General features: G+C 33.1%; 1 protein-coding gene across 1 annotated transcript in view; it reads right to left on the reverse strand.

Moving 5' to 3' along the window:
* Positions 1–215: 215 nt before the first annotated feature.
* Positions 216–25924, reverse strand: part of LOC126888798 (L-dopachrome tautomerase yellow-f2-like) — a 45616-nt gene continuing 19907 nt past the window's right edge. Inside the window, exons 2-5 of the mRNA XM_050657175.1 lie at positions 22290–22562; positions 19868–20047; positions 5434–5717; positions 216–745 (exon numbers count right to left, since the gene is read on the reverse strand). Of these exons, the coding sequence (XP_050513132.1) occupies positions 323–745; positions 5434–5717; positions 19868–20047; positions 22290–22562 (1160 nt within the window). The 3' untranslated portion in view covers positions 216–322. The remainder of the gene's footprint in view (positions 746–5433; positions 5718–19867; positions 20048–22289; positions 22563–25924) is intronic.

Consider the following 25924-nt stretch of genomic DNA (forward strand, 5'->3'; position numbering starts at 1 on the left):
GGTAAGATAAAGATTGCCATGATGATCGCCAACATTCATCACGGATAGGCACATCAAGAAGAAGAATCTGCTACTTAGACTAGAATACGCTGGTGTGTCCGATCAACCTTTAGATGAGCAGTGGGCACGATATGGAGGCTTGCGTCTCGGTGATACTCACACCATAGTTCCTTATCGAACGAGCGTCTTTTTAACTGATAAATAAACTAGCACTGTACAAGACATTATGTCCTTATGTTTATTTTATTTTTTTCTTTTTCATCTAAAAAGTACAAACAATTATAAAAGTACAGTCATATATTGCTAAATATAAATAAATCCACTAATATCCCTTGTATGGTCCTCTTTGCTTATTTCCTCCGTATGATCCACCTTGGGCATAGTTGGCAGGACCAGCATATGTAATGGATGCACTGTCTCCGCTCGCACATTGAGTTCCTGCTACTGCCTTGCTTATGGTGTTAGACCAGATTCTAAAGTTAATTTGGTCATAGTTCAGAGCTCCGTACAAAAACTCTGGCATGGCGTTAGTCAAGACATAGACTTTGTCGTTGCTTACTTTTACATCACAAGGATAGATCATCTTGGCGTCATCTTTTTGTACTACAGAAATCGTACTCAAGGGTTTTTTGGTGTTCCAACAACCTAGGGCGTTTTGGTTGACTAGACCTAGGAACATAATACCGCTGGGTTTATGGATGTCTGCGGAAGAGGTCTGAGATCCAGCTCCACGATCTCCAAGATTCTAAAAATAAAATGCTGTTAGTTTATATAAATACTTAAATATACAGGGTGTTTCATTGGAAAACGGAAATACTTTAATGGTGAATAGAGGTCACCGAGTCGGTTGTAGATATACTATATTTTTTTGTCCTACCGACTTTTATATCCAAGTTACAAGGTGTTTTATCGATTTTGCTCATTTCTTTCCAAAGCCATAACTTTAGAACCTTATTCAAAACCCAAACGACCGACATACTAATCACAAGAAAAATCCAGGTTCGGATTAACAAAAAATTATTAAGTAATTTTGACCTTAAAACAACACCCTGTATATTGAAATTTTGAAAATCTCTTTGCATATTTGAAAAGAGCCCAAAAAACTAAGTCTAATGGTTCGCTTCGATTTTTCGGCCAGATAATTTTTTGAGTTTAATTTTGAAGTTATATTGAATCTTAAGAAATCAACATTAAAAAGCAGCTTTTATTAACTTATAATTATAAATTATTAAAGTTATTGACTAAATACTTATTTTAGAAGGAATTTATTTATCAATGAACTTATTTACCACATTGAAAAGACCCAATTATTAATCACAAGAAAAATCCAGGTCCGGATTAACAAAAAAACATAAAGTAATTGTGACCTTGAAACAACACCCTGTATATTGACGTTTTTAAAATTTGTTTGCACATTTGAAAAGACCACAAAAATCTGAGTTTATCGGTTCACTTTGATTTTTTGTGCAAAAATTTATTAAGTTTAATTTTGAAATTAAATATATTCAAATTTTTAAGAACCCTGAAATTAATAAGCAGGTTTTTAAAGCACTTTTAATAATAAATCATTCAAGTTAATGAATAAATACTGATTTTAAAAATAAACAGTTATTATTTACTGCGTTAGAACGACTCACTTACTAATCACAAGAAAAATCCAGGTCCGTATTAACAACAAAATACAAAGTAATTTTGACCTTAAAAAAACACCCTGTATATTGAAATTTTTAAAATACGTTTACACACCTGGAGAGAGCACTAAAAACTAAGTTTAATGTCCCGCTCTAATTTTTTGTGTAGACAATTTAATGCCATTACTTTTGAAATTATATCGAAATTTTTATTATGAGTTCCCAGAGTTCTTAAAAATTTCGACATAGTTTCAAAATTAAATTCATTAAATTGTCTGGCCAAAAAATTGAAGCGAACGATTAAACTTAGTTTTTTGTGCTCTTTTCATACCTATGTGCAAACGGATTTTGAAAATTTCAATATACAGGGTGTTCTTTCAAGGTTACAATTATTTTATATTGTTTTGTTAATCCGGACCTGGATTTTCGTTGTGATTTGTAAGGGGGTCATTCTAATGTCGTAAATAAGTATTGATATTATTTTTAAAATGGGTATTTATTTAATAACTTTCATAATTTATTGTTAAAAGTGCTTTAAAAATCTGCTTTTTAATTGCAGTGTTCTTAAAAGTATCAATATATTTAATTTCAAAATTTAAGTCATTAAATTTCCTTCACAAAAAATTCAAGCAAACCGATAAACTCAGATTTTTGTGGTCTTTTTAAATGTGCAAACAAAGGGTACCCCCCGTTAAGATAGGCAAAATGCCCTCACTCTCAGAATTCAATTTTTTAAATTTTTTTACGTTCTGTGCAATCAAAAAATGAGATAACGCGGATTTTTCGCTCGCCACCCCCCCTTACCCCTCCCCCCACAGCTAAAAACGTAGATTTTTAGATATAATTTTTTTTAGTTGGGTTGCAATTGATTTAAAAATTTCAAAAAATTCACACGTGTAGCTGAGGCTTTGCAAAACATGTCTATTTTTTATAGATCCTTAGGTCGAGTGTACATAACCTCAAATTTTTTTTTAAACTTTTTAAAACCTATAACTTTTTTTTGGAGGGGGCTGCGGGTCCAATTTTTTTGCATTTTGTGTATTTTATCAAAAGCTATCTCTCTGATTTTTTTCAGATTTTTCCGTCAGGTGCGCCATCTTGAAAAATTCGGAAAACTGTTTTTAGGGGGTTTTGGGGATTTTCTCCATTTTATAGACTGCAACATAGATCAACTCAAGGTTTTGTTAATAGATTATGTATAATTTGAAATAAATGAGTATTTTAGGATTATCAAAAATTGGGCAAAATACCTTTAAACCCCCCAAAAACCATGCTTTTTTAAATTATGTAAGGGTTTTTGCGGGCTTAATGATATTATTTTTTGAGATCGATACAGCCTGAATATTTTTTTTCATTTTTTTACGTTATATGTGAATAAAAAATAAGACTAATCGCATTTTTAGCACACCACCCCCCCTGCCCCCACAAAACGTCAATTTTTCTATTTTTTTTTGTTTAAAGTTGCAATTAATTTAAAAATTTTATGAGGCGTCTACAAAACATATCTATTATTTATAGACCCGTGTAGTTCGAGTGTACAATACATATAACCTCAAAATTCCTTTTTTATTTTTTTTTAAACGTATTTTTGACTTCCAATCGAAATTTTTTTTAAAACGTCCAATGAATATTGTACATCTCTCTCTCTCTCTCTCTCTCTCTCTCTCTCTCTCTCTCTCTCTCTCTCTCTCTCTCTCGCGGACGGCCGCTTCAATACATGCTTAGCGCTCATTTTTAATTATTAAAAATAATAGTTAGTAATAAAATAATGACAAAAATTTCTTTAGGCTATTGCAGGGGGCTTTAAACTTTGAGTTGGTCACTTTATGACTTTCATAATAATAATTTTTAATCGAGTTATTAAGCCTTGAAAATGGCCATTTTCGCGTTTTTCAAATTTGAAATTGCATGTAACTCGACAACAGTCAATTTTATAGAAAAATCATAAGATACCTTTTTTACTCAGCTTGATCTAGAGAATCTAAAACAAATTTGTCCGAAGTGAAAAAATTGATTTTTTGAATTTGTTTAAAAAAATGTTTTAACAATTTTCCGACCGCGGTACTGCCTGGCATTGGCACCTTGTGGATTTGTTATAAGGACCTGTTTTGTAAGTTTGTGCAAAAAAATTAATCGGAATAATTTACCTAACGGGACAAGCATACAGCGTGGACTATTTGCATTAGGAGCCAAACGTAGATGGTTTGTAAAATACACAAGAGACAAAAAAAAAATTAGCAGCCATCGCCAAAAAAAGTTATACATACCTATTAAAAAACAAAAAAATTAGGTTATAATATGTACACTCGACCTTAGGGTCCTTAAAAATAGACGTTCTGTAAAAGCCTCAGCTCTGCGTGTGAATTTTTTGTAATTTATAATTTAATAATTAGGTACTAACTATTCTAAATGCGACATAAGCTACAATTTAACTAAAAAATGATTTTATTAACGTTTCGACGTCAACCACGGACGTCGTTGTCAAAACACAAAATATTAATAAATTAAACAAAAATGTTGCTTGGTAAAAAAATCTTCTAATAATTTAATTTAATGTGACTTATTTATATAGATCGTCCCAAACCATTTTTTCAGTGCGTCACAGATTATCGAATTCTCTCTATCGCATTACAGATGGAAAATAAAATCATTTTTTAGTTAAATTGTGGCTTATTTCCCATTTAGAATAATTAATTACAAAAATGCCACAAAGAAATAGCTTCAGAACAACATTTATAATCTAATTGCAAACCAACTTAAAAAAAAAATAAAATCGAAAAATTAACATTTTTGGCTGTGGGGGAGGGGGAATAGGGGAAGTGGGCTAAAATTGCGGTGAGTCCTAATTTTTTAAAATCATATAGAACGTAAAAAATAAAAAAAATATTCAGGCTGTATCGACCTCAAAAAATATAATTGGACCCGCAAAAATCCTTACAAAATTTTAAACAAACATGGTTTTTGGGGGGTTTAAAAGTGTTTCGCCCAATTTTTGAATATCCTAATATACTCAGTTATTTCAAATTATACATAATCTATTAACAGAACCTTGAGTTGATCTATGTTACAGTCTATAAAATGGAGAAAATCCCCAAAACCCCCTAAAAAAACAGTTTTCCGAATTTTTCAAGATGGCGCACCTGACGTAAAAATCTGAAAAAAATCAGAGAGATAGCTTTTGATAAAATACACAAAATGAAAAAAAAATTGGACCTACAGCCCCCTCCAAAAAAAAGTTATAGGATTTAAAAAAGTTAAAAAAAAATTTGAGGTTATGTACACTCGACCTAAGGGTCCATAAAAAATAGGCATGTTTTGCAAAAGCCTCAGCTACACGTGTAAATTTTTTGAAATTTTTAAATTAGTTGCAACCCAACTAAAAAAAATTAAATCTAAAAATCTACGTTTTTGGCTGTGGGGGGAGGGGTAAGGGGGTGGCGAGCTAAAAATCCGCGTTATCTCATTTTTTAATTGCACAGAACGCAAAAAAAATAAAAAGATTGAATTCTAAGAGTGAGGACATTTTGCCTATCTTAACGGGGGGTTTCCTTTTGAAAATTTCAATATACAGGTACAGGATGTTGTTTTAAGATCACAATTACTTTATGTTTTTTTGTTAATCCGGACCTGGATTTCTCTTGTGATTAATAATTGGGTCGTTCCAAAAAGTCGTGAGTTCTTAAAAAATTCAATATAATTTCCCCTGAGAAGGGACTACAAGAAGAAGAATGAAGAACTATAGCAGTATTTGAATCTGTTCAGGAACTTGAAAAAATCATCAAAGAAGAATTTTTAAATTTACCTGGAAATCCTCTCCATGGTATGACCTCGTAGCTAAAGTGTGGTTCTTTACAATGTTCGTAGGCACTCGATACATATGCGTTCCTGCCATGGAATGGAAATACAAGTCTCTATTTCCATCTGGTTTAACATTAGTTAGTTCAACACTGAATATACCGTCGTTCCATTGAAAACGGTGACCGGAGATATCGAACTCTCCAGCTAGAGGTTCCAAGTAGAAATAGTTGTGAGTTATTCTCCAGGATCTGTCTTCCCTTAGGCTGTACACTATAAGTCCATATCCGCCTAAAATTAAGTTAAAAGAACTATAAAGTAGATATCAAAATATAGGGTCAGGCAGATAAAGGGCCTATTAGAAATATCTCAAGAACTAAAGACAACTGAATTATGAAAATTGGAATAAGGGGGTTTTGAAGACTGATCTATTTAATGAAAATATTTTCATCTATTTGGTACTTCCGGTTATACCGGAAGTTGCTTATAACTTCGTTTTTTTAAATGGGACACCCTGTATATTTTTACATTTTTGGATTCTCCTCGATTTCTTCTTTCTTAAAATATAAGGTTTTGTAAGATTATACAGGGTCAGTTAAAAGATAATTACGTTTTCTTATTAACTTCGTAGCAATATTCACACCCTGTAGGATTGTAGTAGTTTGATATAATAAACTCTATTTATGTTCAAATGATTTTTTATATAGTTTACTATTGTTAACAATTATTAGTTTAGCTAAATTTTTAATTTTAGTATACAGGGTGGGTCGAAACTCAGAATGAGTATTTTCTGAGTTTTCTTAAATAGAACACCCTATATTTTAGTATTGTCATGAAATGATATTTCATGGTACTTTTTACTTTCTTAAGCATTCCCTATACCTAACTGCCTTAGTTTGTGCTTAATTGTTAATCGCACCAACAATCTTAACTTCGATGGTATTTTGAAACCTGAACCACTATTGGCAATTTTAAGTATCAGTATAGATTAATATGTATTTATTTCCAAAAAATTATTTGTGACTGAATATTTTCACGGCCAACCTAATACAATTCCACCTATTTTTGTTGCAATTAATGTTTGGCTTGAATCACCAATAACTCACAAATTAAAGAAGTTAGGTATAGGGAATGCTTAAGAAATTAAAAAGTACCATAAAATAGTATCTCATTACAATACTAAAATACAGGGTGTTCCATTTAAGAAAACTCAGAAAATACTCATTCCGAGTATCGACCAACCCTGTATACTAAAATGAAAAATTTAACTATACCAATAACTCTTAACAATAGTGGACTATATTAAAAATCATTTGAACATTAATAGAGTTTATTATGCCAATCTAATACAATCCTACAGGGTGTTAATATTGCTACGAAATTAATAAGAAAACGTAATTATCTTTTAACCTACCCTGTATAATATTACAAAACCTTATATTTTAAGAAAGAAGAAATCGAGGAGAATCCAAAAATGTAAAAATATACAGGTTGTCCCATTTAAAAAAACGAAGTTACAATCAACTTCCGGTATAACCGGAAGTAGCAAAGAGAAGAAAATATTTTCATTGAATAGTTCATACCTCAAAACCCCTGTATTCCAATTTACAAGATTCTCTTAGCTTTAGTTCTCAAGATATTTCTAATACGCCCTTTATCTGCCTCACCCTGTATATAAGAGAAATACATATATCATAGGTTTAAGAAAAGACAAGTCTACAAAGAATGGAGAATGGATATTATTTTTATTATAAAATAAGAGAATTTAAACTATATTTATATATTATAATGTAGACAATATGTTTATATTATATGTTATTTATATATACAATATGTCCCTGTAAGTTGTATCGATATGGAAAACTTTTTTATTAATAATTTTACGAAAAAAAGTTATTCTTCATAAAAAGCTCTGCACGGTCCAAAACCTAAGATTCAACCATCAAATATCCAATTTTATGAATATTATACGAGGTATGCCAAAAAGTTTGAATTTCACTCAAGAGTAAAACAGCTTTATTTTTCACAATATTGAAAATTGCTATTATGAAAAGTTGTTTGGAATTAAAAACTATATTGTAATATACAATTACATCCTTCTAATTGAATTTTTTTTTTGAAAAATTATGGATAACTAACATTTTTTCAGTTATTTCCATTCTGATAACTGTTTTATATTAATTTTACGATAAAAAGTTATTCTTAATAAAACTTTCTTCATGGTCTAAATCCTAAAATACAACCATCTTATGTCAAATTTTCTCAATTTTATACGAGGTATGTCAAAAAATATAAATTTCGCTCATGAGTAAAATACCTTTATTTTTCACAATATCGAAAATTGTTATTATGAAAAGTATTTAGAGTTAAAAACTATGTTTCAGTATGTAATTACATTCTTCTAATTGAAATATTCTGAACTATAAAGGTACTTTACTATTGATCTAAATTTATCTTTTTTGACATACCTCGTATAAAATTGATAAAATTTGATATAATATGGTTGTATTTTAGGTTTTAGACAATGCAGAACATTTTATTAAGAATCACTTTTTTTCGTAAAATTAATAATAAAAGAGTTATCAGAATTGAAATAACAGAAATTAATGTTATGTTATCCATAATTTTTCAAAAAAAATTTTTCAATTACAAGGACGTTATTGCATATTAGAATATAGTTTTTAATTCCAAACAACTTTTCATAATAGCAATTTTCAATATTGTGAAAAATAAAGCTACTTTACTCTTGAGTGACATTCAAACTTTTTGACATATCTCGTATAATATTCATAAAATTTAATATCTGATGATTGAATCTTAGGTTTTACACCATGCAGAGCTTTTTAAGAAGAATAACTTTTTTTCCTGGAATTAACAATAAAAAAGTTTTCCATATGGATACAACTTACAGTACAGGGACATACTGTATATGTTTATGTTATTTATATATTATAATGTAGACTAACAAAGAAACGAAAAGCGGTAGGACCAGATGATATTCATGGAGAAGTATGGAGAGCATTGGGAGAGACAGGAACAAGGTGGCTAGCAGGTCTATTTAATAGAATTATGGAAGTTGGACAAATGCCAGACGAAAGGAGAAGCAGTATACTGGTACCTGTTTACAAAAACAAGGGAGATATACAACAATGTACAAACTACAGGGCAATAAAACTGCTTAGCCACACCATGAAAATATGGGAAAGAGTAATTGATAGACGGATACGTGAAGAGACCGAAATATCCGAGAATCAATTTGGCTTTATTCAGGGCAGATCAACAACAGATGCAATTTTCATTATAAGGCAGTTGATGGAAACATACAGGAGTAAAGAAACAAACGCTAATATGGTATTCATTGATCTTGAGAAAGCATATGATAGAGTTCATCGAGAGATTCTGTGGTGGGCCTTCAATAAGAAAGGAGTCTCTGGTGAATATGTAAAGATTGTGAGGGATATGTATGAGGGAGTAACGAATAGTGTTAGGTGTTAGGACAGGTGTGGGAGAGACTGATAAATTTCAGTGAAAGTAGGATTGCACCAAGGCTCTGTGCTTAGTCCGTATTTATTCTCATTAGTTTTGGACTAGATAACAGCGAAACTACAGGGTAACATTCCATGGTGCTTAATGTATGCTGATGATGTCGTGTTAGTAGGAAATAGTGAAAGAGACTTAGAACAAAAACTGAAACAGTGGAGGCAAGCTCTGGAGGAAAAAGGTTTGTGGAGTGACAAAGAAGGATAAAATTAGAAATGAGTATATTAGGGGAAGTCTAGGTGTGGCATCAATTGATGCCAAAATAAGAGAGCATAGGTTAAGATGGTTTGGTCATATTCAACGTCGAGACGTTAATCATCCAATACGAAGAATAGCTAAAGTGCAGATTCCTGGAAGGAGTAGGAGAGGAAGACTAAAGAAGTCCTGGGGGGAGACGATAAGGCAGGACATGTTGGTAAAAGGGATTAACATTGATATGACCCAAGATAGAATTGTGTGGAGAAATGTAATTAGGGAAGCCGACCCCGCATAAGGATAAGGCAAAGAGAATGATAAATGTAGACAATATGTTATTATATCAACCAAATCATTGAGGATCCTTTCTTTCCGCAGAGTAACATATATAGTATCTACCAACTTCAAAATATAATCTCTTTTGAAAATAAAAATCAACGAATATTTCTGTCTACAGACAAGATGCAATGATTCCTGTATAAACAGACCAGTCGCATCACAGATAATTGCACAAACGCAACTTAATCCCTAAATTATAATGCTGAAAACACTAGTATACTCTCTTCATCTACTACTCTGTCAGCCTCCTCTTTATTTATTCTTAAAATTTCTTCTCCATTTCGAGTCTTTTCAGATCTGTAGCTATCCAGGTCTTCACTCTGAAGACTGTTCCTACATCTGAAGTGCAGTAGCGTACTGATAGATCCGCGGGCCCTGGTTCCAGTTGGGATGCGGGGCCCCCGCCCAATTAAACACATTGTGTATTAAAAGTTTTTAATAAACATTAAATATAACAAGCTAACTTAAAACAGTAAGTTAATATTAATCCTATCGTTTTTCATACTGACATAGTTGATCACTTTACTCCAGGCGTTTTTAAATAATGAAAATCACAAAGGGCCTAGCCGGGTAAGATGGTGAAAACTGCCCCAACTCGATTTAAATTCCATATATGCCACTTTTTAGCACATATAGAGGAACTCACTTTCTGAAATTTTTAGCCCCCTAGGTGGTCACGTGACCCCCTAGAGCCTAATTAGGCTTTTTATGTTTTTATTTTTTATCTCAGCCGTATCAAGAGTTAGCCAAAAACTTTATTTAAAAAAGTTGTAAGTTTTAAAAAGATCTATATGAGAAATTTTTTTTAAAATTTTTTGGCGAGAAATTCGAATTTTTAGAACAATTTTAAACTTTTAAATAACTCTGAAAAAAAAACTAAGGCACTCATTTTTACGAAAATCAATTATATAGTCGGTTCGCAAATGGTAAACTCAGACGCAAATGGCTAAAGATTTTAGTGCGTAACTTTTTTGTTTTTTGCCAATTTTGACAAAATTTGCAAAATTACTACATATTTATTAATTATTAACTATTTAGTAATTATTTTTTTGGCAATTTTATCAAATTGGCAAAATTACTAGCTTAAATCACTAGCCAGTTGAGTCTGAGTTTAGCGAACGGACTATAACGTGCATTTTTGCACAACCTTTCACCCTGAATTTTTTCACATGTTTAAAATTGGTGAAACGTACCTTTAAAAATTAAAAACCGCATTTTTTCGGTTTTTTTTTTTCGTTTTTTGATACAATTTTATACATATTTTTCAAAAAAGTTAACACCGTCACTAGAATAGGTAAAAAACTGAAAAATAATTGGAGTTTGTTTTATAAAATTTTTTTGTAACGCCATCCATTTTCAAGATACAGGGCGTTGAAGAAAACAAAATTTTACACATTTTTTACGATTTTGCTGAAACTACTGGCAACATTGTAATAAAACTTGGCGAGTTTTAAGAGGTAGTTATTCTGCATGTTTTGACATACAATTAAGGATTTGATATTCATCATTGGCGCGCATAGGGGTAATGGTCTGAACTTTTTAAAGAATAAAGATAGTACGCCACTGACATATTTTAAATTAACAATCGTTTTTGAATTCCTCGTTCAATTTGTGACAAAAAATCTATCTTCTTATTTTTTCATACGACGCGCCATTTTTATTCAAAAAATAAAAGATCTTAACCCTTACAAAGCGTTCGAACTTCTAGTGTGGTTATTGTTCTCTGCTTCTAGTATATAGTTTCTACATCTACAAACATAAACTCGTACATCCATTATAAAAATTAATTCGAATACTTTGGAAGCGTTAAGATATTTTATTTTTTGCAACAAAACGGCGCGTGGTATGAAAAAATGGGAGGATAAATTTTTTGTCACAAATAGAACGAGGAATTCAAAAATGATTGTTAATTTGAAATATGTCAGTGGCGTACCATCTTTTTTTCTTTAAAAAGTTCAGACCATTACCCGTATGCGCGCCAATGATGAATATAAAATTCTTAATTGTATGTCAAAAAATGCATAATAACCACCTCTTAAAACCTACCAAATTTTATTGCAATGTTGCCAGTAGTTTCGGCAAAATCGTAAAAAATGTGTAAAGTTTTGTTTTCTTCAACGCCCTGTATCTTGAAAATGGATGCCGTTACAAAAAAATTTTATTAAACAAACCCCAATTATTTTGCATTTTTTTACCTATTCTACTGACGGTGTTACCTTTTTTGAAAAATATGTATAAAATTGTATCAAAAAACGAAAAAAAAAACCGAAAAAATGCGGTTATTTATTTTTAAAGATACGTTTCACCAATTTTAGAAATCTGAAAAAATTCAGGGCGAAAGATTGTGTACAAATACACATTATAATTGATTTTCGTAAAAACGAGTGTCTTATTTTTTTTTCAGAGTTATTTAAAAGTTTAAAATTGTTCTAAAAATTCGAATTTCCCGCCAAAAAATTTAAAAAAAAATTGTTTCATATAGATCTTTTTGAAACTTACAACTATTTTAAGTAAAGTTTTTGGCTAGCTCTTGACGCGGCTGAGATAAAAAATAAAAACCTAAAAAGCCTAATTAGGCTCTAGGGGGTCACGTGACCACCTAGGGGGCTAAAAATTTCAGAAAGTGAGTTCCTCTATATGTGCTAAAAAGTGACCTATGTGGAATTTCAATTCAGTTGGGGGCACTTTTCACCATCTTACCCGGCCAGGCCCTTTTCTACATCTACATCTCCAGTCATAATAATTCAAAATTTGTTTAAAGGTGGTTCAACCGTGCCACTAAGCCACAAAGGGTTAATATCGAAAAACTAAAACAGCTTTTAAAAAATGAATATTATGCATTAGAATGCAAATTACATCAACAAAATATATTCTCAAATTGCAAATATTTATATTGCATGTATTTACAAATAAGTTAAATAATTACATACAAACTTCTAGGGCGGGAGATAAAACGCTTAGAGAGATAAAAAAAATAGCAAAAATAATACCTTGGATAACTGTGAGGTTGATATATTTAATCAAACGACGAGATTTTCTGATATGTACCTGTTAGTTCAGTTGTCCTCACTTTTGTTTATATTTAGAATTTAATTTCAGTTATCATTGTTATCAAGAATTGCTTGAAAGTAAAAGCTAAAGAATGATGATGCTATACATACGAACAAAAGAAGCATCTTTCGTTGAGTTTATTGTCTTGGAATAATTTTTATAACACTCCGTATAAAACTTGCAATGACTGTGTCAATTTCCAAATTTTTACAACTTTCTAGTTTACAACTAATCCATGAAACGTGCTGATATAAATATAAGCTTTTGAGTTAGAAGGTACAGGCGGTAATTATTTACATATGTTGAAACCAGGGCTTTCGTTTTAGCAGGTAAAACAAGTACAGAACCTTATTAAAGTTTTCCCTGTGTCTATTAATAAATTCAAAGTTCTGTGTCAATTCTGTGTCTATTCAAATTTTTTGATAAATTCAAAGGTATTCTTCGTTTTTATTTATAAGTACCTGCACAAAAATAAAAATTTATTAAGATGTTACATTTTCTATTTTGTACTTGTCTAGTGCAAAATGTCCCCATCAAATTAGAAAAAAAAAGCAAAGAGCGCGTAAGAGCGCGGGGCCCGGACCCTGGTTCCGCGGAACCAGTGGAATCATGCTCAGTACGCCACTGATGAAGTGTACTTGCACTAGTAGGTGGTCTGAGTCTCAGCATGCTCCTCGTCTCCTTTCTACGTTCAAAATGCTTATTGCTGATCGCTTTTCTATCAACACGTGGTCTATTTGGTTCACAGCATCTCCTTGAGGGGATGTCCAGGTGCATTTGTGGATTTTTATCGGGAAATAGGCTAGAACTGATGACTATGTGCATTTTTTGCGGGGAAATAGGCTAGAACTGATAACTATGTGTATTTTTGTCGGAAAATAGGCTAGAACTGATGACCATGTAAGAAGCTACTTTCTTGTTCTTATCTTGTTTGTAGATTCTGAGGCATTTATATTAGGAAGTAAGAAGTAATCATAGAAAATAAAAATGAATATTTCAACATATTTATAAAATAGATGGTCTAAATTATAGGATCCAATAAATTTAAAAAGAAAACTGGTTTCCACACCTTAGAGAAGTGTTAACCAAGAAGATGACACAACATTTCTGGAAACACAAAATATAATACACTAAAAGCCGGAAATAAAATAGAAGGAAACATTGAACACATAAAAAAATATATTACAAACCATCTGCATCTGCTTAACAATCACTTTATTACAGTGGCGGATCCAAGGGGGGGCGATGGGGGCGATCGGCCCCCCTCTCAAACCAAGTGATTTAACTTTTTTTTTTCCAAACAGATAATTAGACATTTTTTATAATAGATTTTATAATATTGACTAAGATATATGTATTAATTACATATATCTATATAAATATATACCTATAAATATAAATTTTATATTATATGAATTATAAATAAATTTTATTAGTACAGGACAAAACGTTCACTTTATTCGAAAGCCGGAGTGGAGGATGGACAGCAATGTTCACCTCAAACATCGGCCCAAACAAAGACTGGACACGAATCACCTCAGAGAAATCGACCAAAACGCCTCAGACCCTGTGGTGCCGAGGTAAAAAAAGGAGGAAGGCCAGGAAGATACCTACGAGCCTACGGGAGCCACCCATACCTCTCCAGCCCCTCCCAAAACAAAGGTGAAGGTGCTCGCATCAGAGTCTCTGACAATAGTTCCACCTCCAAAAGTGGACAGGAACCGACAGGCGACAGGCGCCGATGTGAAGCGCCTTCACCCAAGCACTTCCACGGAAGGCAGGCTGCAGAGGCACAAGAAAGAACGCAGAAGCGGAAACGCCACTGCCCCTTCCCAAAGCTTCGCAGAAGTCGCCGTGACACACCTTAAGGTCGCTATCATAGATTAGGTAAACCCGTAAGGCAAGGTCACTCGGTCACTGCTGACCGGGAAGACATTATCAAACGCAGTCTGATGGAGGAATTGGACAGAGCAATCTTGTCCAACTCCAACAGTCAAGCAAAAGCCACACGTTTAAATCGTGGACCTATTCTGGTGAGATCATCAGAGTAGTATGTGGTGACGACTGAGTGGCTGGAAAAGGTTATAGATGACTTCAAACCGTGGGAGGAAGCGTCACTAGCTGTTATAAGTCAGGATAAGCTCCGGAAGCTTACCAAAGCCTCTCTATGGATCTCGGGGGATGTTACTACCACCTCCGATTTCCCAGAAAGAGTGCTGCAGAGGCTAAGGGCGTAAAGTCCAGACATGTCAGTTACGAGACAGTGCACCTTCCACTACGAGGTAAAGACTGATCCAAACGGACACCTGTTCGTCTTTGGAATCGGAGACGAGGGCATGGCTGTCGTTAAGAAAAGCCCAATGAGGCTGAGCTACGCGTCCAAGGGAACCTACTCAGCAGCCGGAGACGGTCACTGAGACTGAGACACCCATGGTCCACAGCAGGACGACGACCCTCAGATGGTGGTCGACGAACCCTGCAGAGGAAGCGCAAAGTGACTAAGGTTGCCGCCTCCTCAATCGAGGAGGAAATGAACGCCTAAAAGAATTAGTACGACACCTTCACCATGGCCAAGGACATCGGGAAAAAAGTACAATATTTTAATTAGAAGGATGTAATTGAATATTAAAACAAATTTTTTAATTCCAAACAATCGATATTCCACCTGTTTCGAGACACCTGTTCGTCTTTGGAATCGTAGACGAGGACATGGCTGTCGTTAAGAAAAGACCAATGAGGCTGAGCTACGCGTCCAAGGGAACCTACTCGGCAGCCGGAGACGGTCACTGAGACTGAGACACCCATGGTCCACAGCAGGACGACGACCCTCAGATGGTGGTCGACGAACCCTGCAGAGGAAGCGCAAAGTGACTAAGGTTGTCGCCTCCTCAATCGAGGAGGAAATGAACGCCTAAAAGAATTAGTACGACACCTTCGCCATGGCCAAGGACATCGGGAAAAAAGTAATTATTATTCAATGCAATCTCCAACACAAAAAGGTGGCAACGACGACAATCTGCCGTGACCTGGATGTAACGGAGAATGCAATAGCATTAATCCGAGAACCTTGGATAACTAAGACCAAAATAACTGGTTTTATCAGTCTAAATGGTCAAATCTTCAGCTTAAAAAACAACCAACAACCGAGAACAGCAATATATGTTCCCAGAAAAATCAAAGCCTCCCCCTCGTGAAGCTTTGCACCTCAGACATAACTGCGGTTAAAGTAAAATTGCCATGGTCAAAAGGCAAAAATAGAGTTAATACTAGCATCGGTTTACCTACCCTCAGTTGCAGTCACCGTACCACCAACAAAGGAGATGGAAGATCTGGTAGACCATTGTCTCAGCCAGAAGGTAGAACTTATGACCAGGAAAAACCTACGCTTGACAGTTGGCTTTTTAACTGGCCATTGTCAAGTAAGAAAACACCTTCACACACTGGGGCTAGGAGACACACCTCTATGCAGGAGGTGTGAACGAGATGACGAAACTGTCGAGCATGTTCTATATTCTATATGAATGGCTGGAGTTTTCGTCAATACGAGAGTATGCGTTCGGCGACCTTTGTCCTACACGTGCCGACATAGGGGAGATTTTCCCTGGTTATTTGTCCACCTTCCTGGAAATGGTAGGATGAACAATGAGCTAAGGACGACAGCCCCCTGGGAGGATGCACAATGGGTCAATTGTGGCCTAAGTGCTGTGGGACTTGACTCACCCTTCGTACTCTAAAGATACAGAGATAGTACGGGACTTTTCCGGTGGGTCGGTAGGCTAAAAAAGGCCGGCGTAGTAGAAAACTATCTAAAGATTTAGCCGATCGGCCCCCCCTCTTAACACTTCTGGATCCGCCGCTGCTTTATTATATAAGAAACAACAACTTTGACCACCCTGTAAACATGTGGTAAAAGAAAGAACAATTAGTCAAACATTGGTATGCTACCAATTTGCGTAAGATAAAAAAACCAGTTTGCCATCTACTCATCAAGGTTGGCTGCATCTGCTTTAAGCTTCCAGTTTTTTAAATTCAAGATTTTAAAAACAATGTATAGTCCGCAACCTTCACCTCCGCGAAAAATGTTTGTTTATTTCATTGTGGTAATTATATGGTTGTCACATGAAATGGTTTTCTCACTGTAGGTACCGGAATTTTTTATACCAAAGTCAAATTTGGCATAATTGGTGTTAAATTATCTTACAAATGCTTACGTAAACATTTGAAGGATATTTTATGTTGTTTTATAAATATAGGAATGTAATTCACACCAACAGAAAATAGATTTGGATCTATAAGTATATTGACGGGTATTTTTTTCAATCCTATTCATTTGAGAAATATTGTTTTTTATTTTTGAATGTTTAATCATCACCAAACCTCCAGCCAAAGCTGGCGAGCTATTTTTCGAGAGTATCCCAATGAGGAAAGTACCTGATTCTGAGGAAGTGATCCATATTTTGTGTTTGTTTTCAATCAAAGGTTGATAAGGAATCCTGGAGTGGAAACCAAGAGAAACAAATAAAAACAGATGGAGATCGCAAAAGTGATTACCGAACATAAGAGCAGTGGCGGACAAACAGCAGAAGAAATTGCCGCAAGGCAGAAAAAGATTGCAATGACTAATGACCTTTATATTCTGATTTGTTTTTAAATGTATACCTATATATGTATATGTAGTTGAAGAAGTAAGCTGCAAAGAAAATCATCTAAAATTCACTAACATAGCAGTAGGAGGTGCTGGAACTCAGTGGCGGCTCGTGGCTTTAGGGACAGGGTCGGCAAGGTTTTGTCTCCTCAGATAGGTATGCCATCTAATTAAAAGGCTTTAATTTCATAGAAGATTGTTGGTTTTTGTTTTTTTTATTTTTTTTTATTTTTTTTTTGTTTTTTTTTTGTTTTTTTTTTGTAAACCTGTTTATAAATTAACTCTAGTCTATGTTGCTTCGATGTAGCAAAATGGGTTATAACGTAATTGTATTTGTTATTGTTTTGGAGAGGTTTTAAAAGTTTTTTTCTATTGACATTTGAGACAAGTTTGACATTCTCTCTTGTTTCATTGTGTTTCGACAATACGTTTTGACTTTTTTGAGACAAGAGAAATCCCGTTCATTTGAGACAGAATTTGCCCACATTTGAGCACAATAATTTATTAAATTCGGGAACAGTTTGTTGTACCTAATGAATTGCAGTATATGAAATTAAACATATTTTGTAACTTATCCCACCTTCCGAAAATATTTAGATCAGCATATAAAACTGTTAATCCATTTTCTTATTTTATTTGAATAAAGAATGATGGATAATTTTTAATGAACTTGTCTAATAGATATTTTGAAAATTCCTTGTAAATAATAATTGAGTTATCCTTCCGCTCAAAAAGGTCCGGAACATTGTTTAAATAATCAAAATGTCAAGAAATTAAGAAAAATTTCAATTTTTTTCTTCGTTTTTTTATTTTAACTTTCAAAGTATTCACTTCTGAGAAAAGTTACACTGACATAAAAGTTGGGTAACTAAATTTCCTACAGCATAGGATTGGTTAAAAGTTTTAAAAAGTGTCATCCTTGTTGCAATACAGCAATAATTGCGAAAAAAACATAAAAAAATATGTATTCGCATTTTACGTTTTTCAACCATTTATGCTAACACTTACGACCTTCATATTTAACCAGAAAACCTTTATGATATAATAAAACAATACTGTAAATTTCATTAAGATCGATTCAATAGATTTTGCAAAATAAATTTTGCAATCCAGCTTTTGCAAAAAAAATTAATTTTTTCAAAATGTTACAGTACTGACAATAAAGCAGATAGCAAGTTGAATATTTTTTACATATAGAAGAAAGGTGTATTTTTCTATACGTAAAAATAAATTCAACTTGCTGTCTGCTTTATTTTCAGTTCTGCAACATTTTGAAAAAATTAATTTTTTTGCGAAAGCTGGATTGCAAAATTTATCTTGCAAAATATATTGAACCGATCTTAATGAAATTCACAGTATTTTTTTATTATATGATATGGTTTTTCTGGGTAGAATTATGAAGGTCTTAAGTGTAGCATAAATGGTTAAAAAACGTAAAATGCGAATACTTGTTTTTTATGATTTTTTCGCATTTGTTGCTATTTTGCAACAAGGGTGACAATTTTTAAAATTTTTAGTTAATCCTTTATTGTAGAAAATTTAATTATGCAACTTTTAGGTCAGTGCAACTTTTCTCGAAAATGAATACTTTTAAAGTTATAAGCAAAAAATGAAGAAAAAAATCGAATTCTTCCTTTATTTTTTGACATTTTGATTATTTAACCAATGTTCCGGACCTTTTTGAGTGGGAGGATAACTCAAATATTATTATATGAGTTATTTTCAAGCAATTTCTGTAAACAAATATGAGTCACCTCTCAACGTCCAAATTAAATCTCAACGTCCAAGTTTTAAAAAGTTTTACGTGTCTTGCCGTTTGCAGATCACCGCTGTGCTCGGCAGATTGTTTTTCTGCCGTACTTCCCCGTACGTTTTTCAAATAAATACGGGGAATGTATAATTGGTTGCCTATCGGCTAATATTCCATAGCGTATTATTACAAGCAAATGATCAACTGGGTACGGCTAGCCGAAGCGGGCCATGAATTCACACAATCGCAGTCGGGTGTATGGCTGGCTAGGATCCCTAATTTGAACAGTCTCTTACGCACAGCGCACAGGGATCACTTAACGTATCAGATCGTTCGAATTATTTTAAAAACAATGAATAAAATTTAGTCTGTATTATCTCACAGATATTTTTTTTATTTCACAGAAACGAATATCATCAACTCTGATTAACTTATATATTTAAAAAAATCTATAATGTGTCCATAAATGTGTGGGTCGGCACTGCCGACCCTGCCGACCCTGACCAGCCGCCACTGCTGGAACTATTTAAATATCTTCCCCTCTATCTAATATCTACAACTGGTAAATGCAAGTTGGAGATACACAGCTTAAAAGAGACCAGCAACTAGCGTATCAAGATAAGATATAGGAATAAGTAACATAAGAATCTTAAGAAGACTAACAGTAAATACACCGAAGGACCCATAATAAAATAATATGAGGAATACGTGTAGGATAGACAACCTACATGAATGTATACAATTTCGAAAGAAAGAACGGAAATATTCACAAGAATATACTGATCATCACTATAATTAACCGTTTTGAGTCCACAGCTGAACATACGCCTCCTCTAAATAATTCGATGGATTCATTTACTAATACATATAATAAACACTATTATCCTACAGTTTTTTTCTTTGAAAAAAGTTTATACGTACCTAAATCAGGTATATACGCATAGGCATCATCACAGGTGTCTTTAGTTACATCTACGGTTACACTAGCTAAACCACTGGTCGGCCGGATTTGGTCTGCAGGGATTTGGAATGATCGAATGATTTTATCAGTAGTCAAATCCATCATTACTAAAGTGGTAGGCCGCACACGACTGACATTTCCTAAAAAAAAAAACATAAAAAACGTTTTGTAAATAGCATAAGCGTAAGGCATAAAAATAGCGTGAACAAAATGTACAATGGTGACAATGACAAGCGTAAAATATTTAGCATTTACAGGCTTCTACATTTTTATTTATTAGGGTGGTTACCAACAGTCTAGGAAATAAGTTGGATTTCTATCGTGATATGATATTTATATCATAATAAGGGATTACTGTGAGATGTATGTTTTGTAATTTTAATAACTATTGAAAATCTTGAGTTTGATTGAGATACAACCTTGAGATTAAACATGAGTATTCGTAGAAAAAGGTTGTAAGTCGCCTAACAACCATTTTACACTCTCTGTGTTAATTATTTTTCCCGTTTAACTATTAAAAGGTTGTATGTTTTGGGTTATTTGCAGTATAGCTAGGAGAAAATGAGTTTTTAAGGGATATTTAAAGAAAATATCAACTAACAGTTTTCACAATTTTAATTGGAAATTATAAATTTTACAATAACAATAATATTCTATCACTATGAAAAAATCACGGTATAAAATATCTCAAATTTTTCGCATTTTTATTGCGTATCTGTAAATTTTTAATTCTAGACCATTTTACTTGATTACTTTAGTCTTTTACTATTAATATCTACTTCAAAATTAACATGTGTGTCCTTAAATAGGTTAAAATTTAGAATTTGGTTCTGATTTAATTCAGTTACGGATTTAGGCTTGCCTGATGCTTTGGCATATCGTATCATGGTTATCCATTATTCTGGAGCAGCATACGTGCAACAAAGTTGTAACTCATTTAACAACCTTGTTAATCGTCAAGTATAAAGAAAGTAAATATTTAACAAAGGGAGTATTCAGTATTACTGCCTTTTTCACGCTAAAATGGCACACTTAAGTTAAAATACAACTTTTTTCAATGGAGTATTAGTCAAACTATTGAGAATTAAACTATGTCGTTTATATTGACGTGTGCGCAATTTTTTGCTGAATTCGCCTGTGTTGAAATCTGAAAATAGATGTAACTTGAGTTACAACCTTGTTCGATGGGGGTCTCGATGTCACGAATGATCATTTACAGGTAATTAAGAACTTAATAAAAAGGGTTGAATATAACAAGCCATTAGTCTTGATATTTGTTAATTATGAAAAAGCTTTTAACACAATAAGTCATCGAAAAATGTTAAAACCCTTGACAGAGTGCCTTATATATCATCGCATATAAACATGATCAAATACATCTATCAAAATTCGAGAGTAAGCGTGAAACTGGCAGATAAAAAGACCAACGCATTTAAAATAAAACGGGGAGAGCGACAGGGAACACAATTTTGCCAAAATTGTTTAAAATATTATTAGAGCATATGTTTAAGAACGCAAATCTGAGTGAAAGAGGAATTAAGGTCAACGGAGAAATACTTCGATATCGCGATATTGTTCTTTTTGCTGACAGCATCGATGAAGCAGTATCTCAACTGGAGAAACTATGCTTAGCCTCCCTACAAGTTGGATTAAAAATCAACCACACAAGAATAAAGTTATGACAAATCTTGTGTTAAGCGAAAAGATTTCAGTAAATGGCATGCATATTGAAGAAACCACCTCTTATAAGTAGTACTTAGGGCATGAAATACGCCTAGGAAGAAATAATCAAACATGCGAATTAAGCCGTCGGATAGGGCTCACTTGGGTGGCATTAGGCAAGCTATGTCCTTAAGTCAGAGCTATGTTCTTAAGTCGGAACTGCCTATATGTCTCAAAAGAAAAGTCTTTGATCAGTGCGTGTTGCCAGTACATACATATGGAAACTTTAACAGTAACCAAGAAAACAAGAAATAAAATTTGTGTTACACAAAGAGCCATGGAACGCTCGATATTTGGCATTTCTCGTAGGGATGGGATTACGAACAAGGAAATAACACGGACAACAGGAGTAACAGATGCCATATTTATAAAGAATTATAACCCTTAAGTGGAACTGGGCGGGGCACATAGCTAGAATATCGGATAACAGATGGACATAGCGAATAATACACTGTAGACCAAGACAAGAAGCAAATATCGGAAGAAAGGTCGTCCGCCAAAAAGATGGTCTGATGACATAAAATGGTTCGACAAAAATTTAATGCAAACAGCACAAAACAGGAGTTCATGGAAAAGACTGAGGGAGACCTATATCCAGCAGTGGATAGATCCGGGTTGAATGATGTTGATGATGATATTTATTTAAGTGTGTAGACTTACCAAGAACTTCTACCAGTCCAGTATCCACAAACCATAACCTATCACAGGGATCCACAGCTACTCTGTATACTGACACAAAATTATCACCGCTGTTTTTGGGATCTGGATATATATTGGTATCCCAATCTGGGTAGGGAATCAGCGGAACGTTGTGTCTTCTTGGACTGTCCAATGGCACATAGTTCAATGTAGATGGCACTCCTAGTCGTCTTCTAGGAACCGTGATGAAGAGCTTGTTCCTCCATACGTTTGCACCCATAGGAATGTTCGTAACTGTAAGCAATATAATCAGATATTATAGATGTTGTTCTGAAGCTATTTCCTTGTGGCATTTTTATGCTCAACTATTTAGATGGGAAATAAGCCACAATTAAATTGAAAATATAATTTTATTAACGCTTCGACGCCCAAATCGGGTGTCGTTGTCAAAATACAAAATACTACTAAATAAACAAAAATGTTGTTGCTAAGTAAAAAAAAAATTCTTCTAATAATTTAATTTATCTGACTCATTTAATTTAATGAGTGATTTCATGCAATCGAATGAACTATCCTCTAGTAAAGTCGTCCCAAGAACGCAACTCATAAATATTGGCGATATCATTTTAAAGTCTTCTACTTTAAAATGTATAATATACGTCTGAATTGCCAATATAGATAAGTCAGATTAAATAAATTATTAGAACAATTTTTTTTTACTTAGCAACAACATTTTTGTTTATTTAGTAGTATTTTATATTTTGACAACGACACCCGATTTGGGCGTCGAAACGTTAATAAAATTATATTTTCAATTTAATTGTGGCTTATTTCCCATCTAAATAGTTAAAGATATTATAGAAATTTATAATGACTTTATTAAAGTCATTATAAATATTTATATTTATATAAATATTTAAAGTTACGTTACTATTTTTACTGGGAATACTCCACAATTTTACTTTAAATTATGTTTATTTTGACATTTCGATTTTCACTTCGGAAATCGTTCACAAAATAAAGATTAAACAACTTTTTTTTACTAATTAATTTTATCTGATTCATTTATATTGAAAAAAAAAATCAGTCGAATTGAAGGAGACAAGGTATACCGGTTTTAAAAATATATTTATCTTCGGAAATCAAAAATATCTTCAGCAGTAATGTTGTTTGGTGATATTATGTAGTCAATGAAATAATACCAGTGGTAGGGGAGCCCAAGCGGGGACTTTTGCAGTTACTCGAGCGCGTCAGATTATTACATGGAGAGAAACCTTGTACCCTGAAAATGTACCTCTAACATATATTGGCTCTTGGGGGGCGCAAAAAAATATATCCTTAGAAAAAATAGAAATCGTCGGGTTAAGATAAGGTAAGTTAAGTACATGTAAAACAGTGTATATTTCAAAAATCTGACGATTTGAGCGGGGCGTAAGGAGATGGGTGAGTCACAAAGTTTCATAAAGCGAATATTCCGCGAAATGAATGACAGATCGAAAAACTAAAAAATACGTACTCACTATTTTTCAAAAATCTATCGAATAATACCAAACACGACTTCCCACGGAGAGGGGTGGGGGGTATATTTAACATTTTAAATACGAATCCCGCGATATTTCGCGAAATGAACATCAAATCGAAAAACTGAAAATACACTTATTCAATATTTTTGAAAAACCTATCGAATGGCACCAAACAGGACACCCCACGGAGGTGGGGTGGGGGGTTACTTTAAAATCTTAAATGGGAGCCCCCATTTTTTATTGCAGATTTGGATTCCTTACGTAAAAATAAGCAACTTTTATTAGAGACATTTTTTCGAATTATGGATAGATGGCGCTATAATCTAAAAAAACGATTGTTGGAAATGGAAAAACTAAATTAAAATTGGAAAGTCCTCACTAAAATGGAAAACTTTACTTAACTTTTTTTAGTTCTAGGACCTACTCTTCACAACCCAATAGGTCCCCAAAGCGCTCGAGTGGCTGCACATTTAGCTTACTTTGCTCCCCTACCACCAGGTAGGTAATCAAATATTTGCAGGCAAGTGATTCCTCTACTCTAGAATCTAGTTGCAGTATGCTGGCAAAAATTGTTTTTGCAGTCGATGAAGTTTTTGGTGAAGCAAGAAAAACTGTAAATCAGCTGTGAGGGTGTAAATTTTATGACTCTTTGACTCTTCATGATGTGTCCCCCCTCCCCCCCGAATACGTACAATTTACTGGTAATATTTTCCGACTATTTTAGGGTATTTCAGTTGTCGGACCCACTGAAGTTTAGAAACCTCTATATTTATGAAAGGCCCCCTCACGAAAATTTTTCGTAGGTATTAGAAACGTCCAACTAAACATGAATAACTAAATAAGCTAAATCTCAGGAGGGAGGTAATCATGGTTTTTGTTAAGTAAGGGCCCAAGTTCTATATATTTTTTAATAAATTATCGAATATTAAATTAATACAAACAATACTTTAGTAAGTTTTGATATAAATAGTTTGTTTACAAATGTTCATTCGATAACACTTTGGAAAATATCAAAACAACATTACTGAATGATACTTACATTGAAAGTTGTATTGAAATTGACATTAATATATTGATATAACCTAACTTCCATTACATAATGAATTCTATATAGTCCGTTCTTTAACGGTAAAATATTGCAAAACCTCTAAATTTTAAAGAACCGCTTGGATTGACATGAAATTTGGCATACACATAGTTAACAAGTCAAAGAAAAAAAGTGATATTGTGCCGATATGTGCTTTTGCTCTGGGGAAAATATTCGTCCAAAGAAAGTCAGGAAATGAATAAACTGGCTAATTTTAAGTAACTTTTGTTCTATGGAGTTCTTTCACTAAGTCAATACTTTTCGAGTTATTTGGCAGTGAATATGTTCATTTTTTCAACAAAATAACCACGCTTTTAGACGGTTTTTCGCAAATAACTCAAATAGAAAGAATTTTGTCGAAAAAACATTCTTAGCAAAAATATAGCCTGTAAAAAATTTAAAAAAATGGTGTATATAGCACGTCTCTACACCTAGTAGAAGCAGAGTTATAGCTAATGAAAATAGGTTAATTCGTCAAAATTCCAAATGGAATATTTTAACGTGAAATAACCAAAAATGAAGCACATTTCAAGGAAAACTCATTACAACTTATTTAAAGTGTTTAAAAAAAGCTTCATTTTTGTTTTATAAAAAAAATTTCTAGCATCAAAATTAAACAAGTTGCGCTCAAAATAAAGTTAGTCCCTTTTGGTTTTGGTAAAAGAATCGAGAAAATCACCCCCTAATTAGTATCTTAAATGAACTTAATCGTTACGACTTCACAAGATTATTGACTCGTGTATATATTGTTTATATTATGATCTGTAAGTTTCATCGGTTCAAAGTCCTTATTATTGAAAGGGCTGTAGTTAAAAGGGTTGAACGAGTCACTGATCACGAATGTATGCAAATTTAGAAACACCAAATATTAGTCAATTTTTGTCTAACAGAAAAACAAAAAAATACATGATATTCACAAAAGCAAATCTGACTTTTTTTGTTTTTCGAGATTTTTGATGTCTCTAACAATATTTAAGTTATTTTGAAAAAAAGCATATTTTTCAAAATTTATATTTATATTATATTTTTCAAATTTTTTCAAAAAT

Source organism: Diabrotica virgifera, chromosome 7 (genome assembly GCF_917563875.1).
Source record: "Diabrotica virgifera virgifera chromosome 7, PGI_DIABVI_V3a".
NCBI lineage: Eukaryota > Metazoa > Arthropoda > Insecta > Coleoptera > Chrysomelidae > Diabrotica > Diabrotica virgifera.